At 36.1% G+C, this 12184-nt stretch overlaps 2 protein-coding genes across 5 annotated transcripts in view; one reads left to right on the top strand and one right to left on the bottom strand.

Annotated features, from left to right (window-relative positions):
• The window catches only part of RNF175 (ring finger protein 175), a 48200-nt gene that overhangs the window by 16441 nt on the left and 19575 nt on the right, over window positions 1-12184 (top strand). The gene's annotated exons all lie outside the window — the stretch shown is intronic.
• LOC116637549 (60S ribosomal protein L27a-like) lies at window positions 7603-8040 on the bottom strand. The gene has a single exon (XM_032413040.1). The coding sequence runs from the start codon at window positions 8038-8040 to the stop codon at window positions 7603-7605; it is 438 nt and encodes a 145-aa protein (XP_032268931.1).

Genomic DNA, 12184 nt, shown 5'->3' with positions numbered 1-12184 from the left:
ATGAAAAGATCAAGACTTAATCACAGAATAATAGAACACTTGCACTGTCCCCATGCCTTACCACCACATCAACAGGTGTCCAGTATAACAGAGCATTATAGCTGAAAGAGCTGCAAGATTCAGATGCTATACAAGAAGGAGTTTTTATGGAAACCCAAAGACAAAGAGGGAGACACAAACAAGTATACTAGTGGAAATTGAAGCCTCTGATATCTACAGCAGACATTAATCACAGCACAACTCCTAGCTAAATTAATACAAAAGATTTATGTCAGTTCTTATTACTCCACACATTATGTCTGCCTTTCAACCAAAATATAAAAGTCATGCTAAAAGGAAAATAAGACACAATCTGAAGAGACAAAGCAAGCATCAGAACCAGACCCAGATATTGCAGATTTGGGAATCATCACACTAGGAATTTAAAATAACTATGGTTAATATGCTAAGAGCTCTAATGGAAAAAGTAAATAACATGCAAAAAGAGATGAGTGATGTAAGCAAAGAGGTGGAAATTCTATGAAAAAATAAATGCTGGGGTGCCCAGGTGGCTCAGTTGGTTAAGCGACTGCCTTCAGCTCAGGTCATGATCCCAGGGTCCTGGAATTGAGCCCCACATCTGGCTTCTTGCTCAGCGGGGACCCTGCTTCTCCCTCTCCATCTCCCTGCTACTCCACCTGCTTGTGCTCTCTCTCTCTCTCTCTCTGTCAAATAAATGAATAAAAACTCTTTAAAAAAAAATAAATGCTAAAATTAAAAAAGAAAACTGTAACTGAAATGAAGAATGCCTTCAGTGGGCTTATTAATAGAGTAGACATGGTTGATGAAAGAATCAGGGAGCTTGAAGATAATATTAGTAGAAACTCCCCAAACTGAGATGCAAAGAGGAAAGAAAAGAATTTTAAAAAACAAGAATATTCAAGAACTGCGGAACAGTTCCAAAAAACATAATATACACACATTGGAATACCAAAGGAGAAGAAAGAAATAATGGAGCTGAAGAAATATTTGAAGTAATAATGGCCAAGAATTGTTGTTTAATTAATGACAGACACCAAACCATAGACCTAAGAAGCAGAACAAATACTAATAAATCTATACCTGGACATATCAAATTCCTTCTGCAGAAAGACAAAGAGAAAATTTTAAAACAGCCAGAGGGAAAAACAGCTTACCTACTGAGGAATGAGGATAAGAATTGCATCAGACTTTTCTTCACCAACCGTATATGCAAGAAGAGAATAGAGTGAAATATTTAAAGTATTGAAAGAAAAACCCCACCAACCTAGAATTCTATATCCAGAGAAATTATCCTTCAAAAGTGGAAGTGAAATACTTTCTCTCTTAGATAAACAAAAGAATGAGGGAATTCATTAATAGTAGACTTGATGGCAAGAAATGTTAAAAGAAGTTCTTCAGAAAGAAGGAAAATTATATAGGTCAGGAACTCAAGTCTACATAAAGAAATGAAGAGTGTCAGAAAAGGAATAAACAAAGATAAAATAAAATCTTTATTTATTCTTAATTGACCAAATAGATAACTGTTTGTTCAAAGTAGTAATAGTAACAATGTACGTTTGACCCTTGAACACCAGAAGGGTTCGGAATGCTGACCCCCCACATAGCTGAAAATCTGCATATAGCTTTTGACTTCCCAAGAGCTTAACTAAACTATTTATAGCCTACTGTTGATCAGAAGCCTTACCAGTAACATAAACAGTCCGTTGACACATATTTGGTATGTTATATGCTATATACTGTATTCTTACAATGAAGTAAACTAAAGAAAACGTTATTAAGAAAATCATAAAGAGGAACAAATACATTTATGGTACAGTACTGTAAAAAATCCACATGTAAGTGGACCCATGCAGTTCAAATCGATGTTCTACTGTATTGGGTGATTGTAGTATATGGATAAATGACATGAGTGACAGCAGTGTTATAAGAACGATGAGGGAGGAATTGGAATTACTGTGTTATAAGGTACTTGCACTACCAGTTAAACAGAATAGTATAATTTGAGAATGGACTTGGGTTAGTTGTAAATGTATATTGCAAACTCTAAGGTAACCACTAAAACACTTCTTAAAAAATATGTAATTGGAGCTCCTGGGTAGCTCAGTCAGTTAAGCATCCAACTCTTGATTTTGGCTCAGGTCATGATCTCAGGGTCATGAGATTGATCCCCGTGTCTGGCTCCGTGGCATGGAGTCTGCTTAAGATTCTCTCTCTCCATCTCCCTCTGCCCCTCTCCCCCACTTGCATTTTTTTTCTCTCTCTCTCTCTTAAAAAATACATATACTAAGAGAGGAGAGAAAATGGAATCATAAAATTCTCAAAGCCAGAGAGGCTAAAAACAGGAGGGGGGCAGAGAGGAAAAGAAAGAAACAAAAAACTATGCAACAAACAGAAAACAGTTACAAATATGATAGATATTAATCCAACTATATCAATAATCACTTCAAATGTGAATGGTCTAAATACACCAATTAAAAGACAGAGATTGTCACTGTGAATAAAAAACAAAACAAAAGGAAACAAAAAAACAAAACCTAATTATATGTTGTTGACAAGAAACTCTTACAAGAATACAGATATAGCTATCAGGGAGAAAAAGGGGTGTTACATAATGATAAAAGAGTCAGTTATTTAAAAGGACATAACAATTCTTAATGTGTATATACCTAACAAGAGAACATTAAAATACACAAGGCAAAGATTGATTGAACTGCAAGAAGAAATTGACAAATCCACTGTTTAGTTGGAAATTTCAACACCCTCCTTCAGTAATTGATAGATCCAGAAGGCAGAAAATTAGTAAGGATAGAGTTGACTGAAAAGCACCATTCATCAATCTGCATTAATTGATATTTTTAGAATACTTCATCCAACAACAGAAGAGTACACATTCTTCTCAAGCTCACATAGAACATTCACTAAGATGGACCACATTCAGGGCATAAAACACACCAAAAATTTTTTTAAAGAATTTAAATCATACAAATTATGCTCTCAGACCACAAAAATTAAATTAGAAATCAGTAACAGAAAGATAGCTGGAAAAATCCTGAAATATTTAGAGAGTAAACAACGCATGAGTCAAAGAGAAGGACTCAAGAGAAATTAAAAAATAATTTTAACTAAATGAAAACAAAAATACAACATATCAGAATTTGTGGGATGAAGTAAAAGCAGTGCTTAGAGGGAAATTTATAGCATTGAATGCATATCTTAGAAAAGAAGAAAGATCTAAAATCAGTAAATTAAGCATCTACTTTAGGAAACTAAAGAAAGGAGTAATTTAAACTTATAGCAATCAGAGGAAAACATAATAAAAATTAGGGCAGAAATCAGTTAAATTAAAAACAGGAAATCAATAGAGAAACATAATCACCTCTAGTTATGCTCCTTACAGCTGGCTCATCCCTTTCCTGGGATCCAATCTCCTTTTCCCCAATATTATGAACAGCTCTATACCCACAAATCTGATCAACTAAATGAAACAGACTAAGTCTTTGAAAAATACAAACTATACCAAAACTCACACAAGGAGAAATGAATAATTGAATAGGCCTATATCTATTTTTTATCCAGATATAATTGATATATAACACTGCATTAATTTTAGGTGTGCAACTTAATGATTTGATATGATGTGAAATTATTACCACAATAAGTTTAGTTAACATCCATCACCACACATAGTTATAATTTTTTGTGTGTGATGAGAACTTTCAAGATTTTCCCTCTTAACAACTTTCAAATATACAATACATTATTGTTAAGTATAGTCACCATGATGTACATTACATCGCCAAGACTCATTTATCTTATAACTGGAAGTTTGAAGATTTGTACCCTTTGACCACCATCACCCGTTTAATACACCCACACATCCTGCCTCTGGCCTGTATCTATTTTTAAAAATTGAGTCGAGGCACCTAGATGGCTCAGTCTGTTAAGCATCTGACTCTTGATTTCAGCTCAGGTCATGATCTCAGGGTTGTGAGATCGAGCCCCTCATCAGGCTCTGCACTGGGCATGGAATCTGCTTAAGATTCTCTCTCTCCCTCTCCCCCACCAAACCGTGCTCACACTCTGTCTCACTCTGTCTCTCTAAAAAACAAAAAACAAAAAGCAAAAAAACTGAGTCAATAATTAATAACTTTCTAAAAAAGAAAGCACCAAGCCCAGATGATTTCGATGGTGAATTCTGCCAATCATTTAAGGAAGAATTGATACCAATTCTTTACAATCTTTCAGAAAGTAGAAGTAGAAGGCACATGTCAGAACTCATTCTTTGAGGCCAGCATTACCCTAATACCAAAATCTGACGAAGACATTACAAGAAGGAGAAATTATATCAATATCTCTCATGAACATAAATGTAAAAATCCTCCACAAAATATTAGCAAATCACATTAAACAATGTATGAAAAGAATTATGCATTATGACCAAGTGGGATTTATTCCAGATATGAAAGGTTGGTTCAACAACTAAAAATGAATTTATGTAATCAATCACATTAAGAAGCTAAAGAAGAAAAATTGTATGATCATATTAATAATGTAGAAAAAAGCATATGACAGGGTCCAACACCCATTCATATAAAAACTATCAGCAAACTAGAAATAGAGAAGAACTTCCTCAAATTGATAAAGAATATCTATAAAAAATCTACAGCTAACATTACACTTAATGGTGAGGAACTGGATGCTTTCCCCTTAAGATAAGGAAGAATACAACTTTGAAAGTCTCCTCTCACCACTCCTATTTGAATTGCACTGTAAGTATTAGCTACTGCAATAAGACAGAAAAAGGGGGGCAGATAAAAAGTATACAGCTTGCAGACGACATGACTATGTGGAAAACTCCAAGGAATCAACAACAACAAAAAAACAACCCTGGAACTAACTGATTTCAGCAAATTTGCGGGATACAAGGTCAATATACAAAGGTCTATTGCTTTCTTACATACTAGCAATGAACAACTGGAATTTCAAATTAAAACATAATATTGTTTACAATAGCACTCAAAAAAATAAACAGGTATAAATCTGACAAAATATGTACAAGATACATATGTAAAAACTGAGAAGACCTAAAATAAATGGAAAGATAATCCATATTTATGGATTGGAAGATTCAATATTGTTAAGATGTCAGCTCTTCCAAGCTTGATCTATGGGTTCAATACAATCCCAATCAAAATCATGGCAAGCTATTTTGTGAATATCAACAAACTAAATCTGCAGTTTATATGGAAAGGTAAAAGACCCAGAATAGACAACACAACACTGAAGAAAAACAATGTAGGATTGACACTATCCAACTTCAAGACTTACTGTAAAGCTATAAGTAATCAATACAGTGTGATATTGGTGAAAGAATAGACACATAGATCAATGGAATAGAATAGGGAGCCCATAAATAGACCCACACAAATATAGTCAACTGATCCATGACAAAGGAGCAAAGATAAATCAATGGAGAAAGGATAATCTTTCCAACAAATGGTGCCGGAATAACTGGACACCCATATGAAAAAAAAAATCTAGAACATGTATTTTACTAAAATTAACTCAAAATAGATCACAGATCTAAATGTAAAATGCAAAACTATAAACTTCTAGAAGATAACATAGGAGAAACAAAATCTAAGTGAACTTGTGTTTGGTGATGGTTTTAGATAGAACACCAAAAGCATGATCTATGAAAGAAAATATTGATAAGTTGGATTTTATTGTAATTAAAAACTGCTCTGTGAGAGATACTATGAAGAGAATGAAAAGACAAGCAACAGACTGGGAGAAAATAACTGCAAAACAAATATCCATCCCAGGACAGTTACCCCAAATATGCTTAAAACTCAATCCTAAGAAAATAAGTTAAATGGCAAAAGATCTGAAAAGAGAGCTCATCAAGGAAATATACAGATGGCAAATGAGCATATGAAAAGCAGTTCATCATCATATGTTATTAGGAAATTGCAAATAATTAAAACAATAATAAGATACTAATACATACCTATTAGAATGATTAGAATCCAAAAATATTGACAATGCCAAATGTTGATGAGGATGCAGAAAGCAGGAAATCTTGGTGGGAATGCAAAATGGTAAAGCCACTTTGGAAGTCAGTTTGGCAGTTTCCCACAAAGCTAAGCATAGTCTTCCTACATGATCCAGCAATCACACTACTAGGTATTTACCCAGCTGAACTGAAAATCTAGATTGACACAAAAACCTGCCTGCAAATATTTAATAGTGCCTTTATTCATAATTACCCCAAACCAGAAACAACCAAGAGGTCCTTCAAAATAGGAATAGATAAGCAAATTGTGATATATCCATACAATGGAATATTAGTCTGCAGTAAAAGGATATAAGCTATCAAGCCATGAAAAGACATGAAAGAATCTTGGTTAAACCAGGTAATATGAAAAGGCTGCACGCTGTAGGATTCCAATTATATAACATTCTGAAAAATGCAAAGCCATAGATCACTGGCATGATCATAATAAATCGTTGACTATCAACGGTTCAAGGAAGGAAAAGGGAAGAACAAACAAGTGAAATGGGGACTTTGGGGCTGTAAAATCGACCTGCATGATATGGTAATGGTGGATACAAAACTGTATGCGTTTGTCAAATCCCATTGAACAGTACAGCACACAGAGTGGAGGTTAAGACCTGCCAATTTTTAAAAAATTCATTTAGGAGATTAGAGAATCCTCCGTAAATGAGGATGGTGACAAGAGACTCTAACTGCATTACAAATGTATGAAACAACCTCACTGAAGGGAATTAGTGGGGAAAGGTGTTGCTCTAAGTCCGTCTGGAAATCAGAAGAGTCTGTAAGATTAAGGCAATAGGAATTGCACATGAGCAGGGTACCTCACTGATAAAAGGGTCCTTTGAGAGTGTGGATTAACAATTCCGATACTGCTCTGTATGTATCCTGGAGGGAAACAATTAAGTAAATAGATGGCAGATGGTGGGAGCCAGGTTACTTATTATTTATTTACACCTTGAAGGTATTATTTACTATATATAAAATAGTATTAGTTTCACATTATTTCATGAATAATTTGGATCATGTATTTCAGAGGTGAGGGGACTAATCCAAAATGCTGAAAACATTTTCAGATTACAGCTTTTAAGAAATATGTCTATCTTCTGAAGTGACCGTCTAATTTGTCTTAGATTCTGTTCCATGGTCTGTAGGAGCTGTGTATGTCAGAGCAGCTTATTATAAATACCTAAAACAAAGGAAACATGTTATTTAGAAAACAGTTTAAAAATACAACATTAACTGCTCCTATGTGATGTCAAAAAGTGAAGCGAGAAAGTAGATCGGAAGTGGAAAATTCTTATTTTGTCTGGAATACTACTAAATATCTGGATGTTACCAAATAGTCACAGTTTTAGTACAATATACACAGAGCATCTGGATATTTGAATTTTTCTCTTTTCTGATCATAGTGTTGATATGGTGTGGACATGGCAGAACTTCAGAGTTAAATTATTTCTAAATTTTTTTTTTAAAGCACTTGTTAGCATTTAATGAACCTCCCCCCCCAATGTGGCTTCAAGCTACTAGAACGCAGGCGCCCCGACACCCTCAATCTTCTCCTCTGCTCTTCCACTGAAGAATTTGGCCTTCACAATGACAGGCTGTTTTGGGAGTTTTCCCTTTCCCAAAACTTTGTAGTAGCCCGATCGCACCACACCAATGATAGGAGCAGCTCCAGTCTTGTTTTTGGCAGCATTTACCCGTGTCTGCTCACTGACCAAGGTCCACAGTTTATCAAGGTTGACAGTTGGGCAGAAGCTCTGATTCCTCTTTAAGTGGTAATGCCTCATACCAACTTTTCCGAAGTAACCTGGGTGATATTTGTCAAAGTTGATCCTGTGGTGATGCATGCCACCAGCATTACCCCAGCCTCCTGGGTGCTTCCGGTGCTTGCCCACGCAGCAGTGGCCGTGGCTCATGTGGCCCCGAAGTTTCCGGGTCTTCCTCAGTCTGGACGGCATGTCAGCAGCCCAGACGGAAAAGCTTTCTAAATGCTTTTAACAGCATTTTTTTTTTAACACATTTAATTAAAAAATAAAATGTCATTCAACACCACCCTCTCTACCTTCTTTTTTATATCCTACTTTCCGTATCTGCAGGAAATAGGGGGAAGGTGCCAAAAAAGAATCCTTGTACTTCCCTTCAAATCAAGAGAAGGCCTGATGACTCCATACACAGGATTTGTGCTTCAGACACACTTGCCTCAACATATAGGCAAATAATTTGCCACAGATTGAAATATTGCTCTATTTAAATCAACTTCCTGCCTATTAATAGCTGTGAAACACTAGAACATATTACTGTACCAGTAAAGCCTTATGCCTGCCTGACTCTTTTTAAAATGAGGCAACACACAAATACATACAGAGTTTCATACATACATAACATTGCAGAATCTCCTTTAAGAATTTAAAGAGCAAAATCAACAGTCTGAATTGATTTGAAGGTAGAAGTAAGGACCAAGTGAATTTCTAATGGCCCTTCGTGTGCAAAGATTCCGTCCTTTTACGTGTTTGATTTATGTCCACACTCCTTCATTGCCTTTGTACTAATAATAGCGGCAGTATTTCCTGGAGTCATTTATTTACTTGATAATTTTCTGCTTACCTCTGGCATCTCCTTGCTCTTTTATGTTGTGTGATCCATTCATCATTCTGTATAATTAGGCAAATAAAAAGCTATCTTTGTTTTGAATTGATTTGCTATTCTTTTCAGATTCATCATGTGCCTAGCTTCAAGAAAAAGCATGGTACCTTTGGGCAGCATCTGATTCATCAGGAAATTCCTCTGCCACAACGTGTGGGTGGGGAGAACATTTGGTGATGTGATCCAGATGCACAGGCTGCCCTTCCCAGGAATGCAGCTGTGTTTTATATGCACATGCCCAGATGGTGACCCCTCTGGCATTATTAATGTGTCCCAGCTGCCAGGCCTCCTCCTTTGCATGCATGCACCTCGATTTCACATATTTTGTGTATTTATTTATGAGGCACCAAATTCCTACATTTCATATGTGGCAGTTGATATTAAAAAGGAAAAGTTTTAACTGCTCTGGAAATTGATAAAGAATCTTTTAAACTGATATGAAATGTGGCCCTCATTTCAAAATGACCTCTACAATTATTGAATTCCTAATGCACGTTTCTGATCTTTCCTCTTAACGTGTTGAGAAAATACGGCACTTTAAAGATAGTTAAGAAATTACATATTTGCATTCCTGATATAATGGTTTTTTGCTTTTCTATTATTTCTGATCTCTCGGGCCTATTTGTAAAAAGTACTGTTTGTATACATTTGAACATTGTTATTCACTGCTAATTAAACCCAGGCATCAAGAGAAATTTGGGATCTTCTAGAAATGGGTTGTACTTATAGATTCACAAGGAGAAGTAGTATTATAAAAATATAATCCAGTCATTGCTCCAAAATATTATAGATTATAATAACTCCATGGATTTGAGGAAATGTATTAGTCTTGTCTATTTTGCCTTATGATCTAAAGTATAAAATATAGAGGCATGGGAGTTTGCTGAATTAAAACGAACTGACTCTTATTATTTTTTAAAAATTCAGGATTTTAATGGGGGAAATGTAAAGATGAATCAAATTGGGGTTTGTTTGTTTTTTTTTCAAATTTCTACTTAAATTCTAGTTAGTTAACATACAGTGCAATGTTGGTTTCAGGTGTAGAATTCAATGATTCATCACCTACATACAGTACCCTGAGCTCAAGATCAATCGAACTGTTAAGACAGAAAGATGAAAAATGCTAAAGACAGATGACCAGATTTTGAAAGATGGAGTTCATGTCCATTTTCTTTTTTAATATCAGAAGTAATGAACTAAAAAAGCCAGAAAACATATCATTTATCATAGATAACTATCTCCAAAATCAGCTATAGGAAATAAATGACCCAAATACTGGTGTGATCTTCTTTTAAGGCGCCGCACACCTTTACTATCAAGAGCAGAGGGTCACAGTTACTAGTGCTGAGTGCTAAAGTAGGTCTGTGTTGAGTCTTACTTAGTATGTGGTTTCTGGCCCTCAGGAACAGTCTTCTACTGCCTTCCATAAAGCCTGTCTGTCCTATTTAGATATATATTCATCTTGACTTCATAAATAAAGGTGCTACCCCGATGTTTATAGCAGCAATGTCCACAATAGCCAAACTGTGGAAAGAGCCAAGATGTCCATCAACAGATGAATGGATAAAGAAGATGTGGTATATATATACAATGGAATATTATGCAGCCATCAAAAGGAATGAGATCTTGCCATTTGCAACGACGTGGATGGAACTGGAGGGTATTATGCTGAGCGAAATAAGTCAAACAGAGAAAGACATGTATCATATGACCTCACTGATATGAGGAATTCTTAATCTCAGGAAACAAACTGAGGGTTGCTGGAGTGGGGGGTGGGGTGGGAGGGATGGGGTGACTGGGTGATGGACACTGGGGAGGGTATGTGTTCTGGTAAGCGCTGTGAATTGTGCAAGACTGTTGAATCTCAGATCTGTACCTCTGAAACAAATAATGCAATATATGTTAAGAAAGAAAAAAAGAAGAAGAAGAATGTAGCAGGAGGGGAAGAATGAAGGGGGGGAAATCGGAGGGGGAGAAGAACCATGAGAGACAATGGACTCTGAAAAACAAACTGAGGGTTCTAGAGTGGAGGGGGTTGGGAGGATGGGTTAGCCTGGTGATGGGTATTGAGGAGGGCACGTTCTGCATGGAGCACTGGGTGTTATGCACAAACAATGAATCATGGAACACTATATCTAAAACTAATGATGTAATGTATGGGGATTAACATAACAATAAAAAAATTTAAAAATAAATAAATAAATAAAGGTGCTAACTCATGTATTCACTATAACCACACTCACGAGGTAGGGTAGAAAATTAAAGCGATTATAAGCATACCCCAGAGATATGGTGGGTTCGGTTGCAGACCACCACAATAAAGCAGGTATCGCAAGAGAGCGAGTCCAATGAATTTTTTGGTTTTCCAGTGCATATCAGCTATGTTCACACTATCCAGTAGTCTATTAAGTGTGTAATAGCCTTACATCTAAAAAAACAATGTACATACCTTAATTAGAAAATATTGCTAAAACAATGCTGTCACCTGAGCTTTCAGTGAGTTGTAATCACTGATCACAGATCACCATAACAAATATAATAATGAAAAGGCCTGAAATGTTGCCAGATTTACCAAAATGTGACACAGAACCACAAAGCGAGCAAATGCTGCTGGAAACATGTTGGAAGCAGGATTGCCACAAACCTTCCATTTGTAGGAACACAGTATCTGCGAAGCTTGATGAAAGGAGGCATGTCTGCATCTGACTAATTCAGGCCAGAGTAAAGAATACTCTTCCCTGAAAGTCCTGCCTGGAATTTGAAAACATAAAAAGGAGGCTATAGGGATATTTTCTCCCGCAAACTCTCCAGATAGTCCCCTCAGATTGGTTCCATGTGTAATTTTGTTCAAGTGCATGTGTTCAGTAACAACCCTAGTGCTCTCCCAAAGATTTAGGGCAACTCTCAAAAGACTTCAGATCAGGTCGTTTATGGGGACGAAGCAATAAAAAAAATGAAAAACCTCAGAAGTGTCTTCTTATTTGATGTGGAAAGAGGAATGGCTGTGGCCTTCCTTTCACGGACATCTTGAAGTCTTATCACATAATTTTGTTTCTTGACCTTAAGGCTATTACAACCGAGACCTTATTAAAGGACCCAAAAAATATATCCAGAGGCTTTTTTTTTCTAAGCTGCCTCCTTTTATCACAAAGATGAAGAAAGTAATAAAAATAATAAAAAAATTTTAAAAATGACATCAGTCTTTGTTCTACTCAGATGACAAATGTATGAAATGCATGCTCTAACAACTCCTTCCACATTCACAGGCAGACATAATTAACCAATCATGGTACTCTTTACACCAGGCCCCGGGGTTCAGAATCCCCCTCAGCAGAGTATTGCCCGGTGCCACCACCAATGAACGTCCGCACCTGAGACAAACCCTCTTTGCCATCTCCCTCTTACGTTGGTGCTGAGCAAATCATAGGTGGTTAGTCTGCATGTGATCAAACATAAAAG

Source organism: Phoca vitulina, unplaced genomic scaffold (genome assembly GCF_004348235.1).
Source record: "Phoca vitulina isolate PV1807 unplaced genomic scaffold, GSC_HSeal_1.0 scaffold14, whole genome shotgun sequence".
Taxonomy (NCBI): Eukaryota; Metazoa; Chordata; class Mammalia; order Carnivora; family Phocidae; genus Phoca; species Phoca vitulina.
Note: the sequence above shows the minus strand (reverse complement) of the source record. Positions and strands in the feature narration are given on the sequence as shown.

Bases quoted from the DNA above. Each gene is read 5' to 3' on its own strand.
- LOC116637549 (XM_032413040.1), bottom strand. From the start codon at position 8,040: ATGCCGTCCAGACTGAGGAAGACCCGGAAACTTCGGGGCCACATGAGC.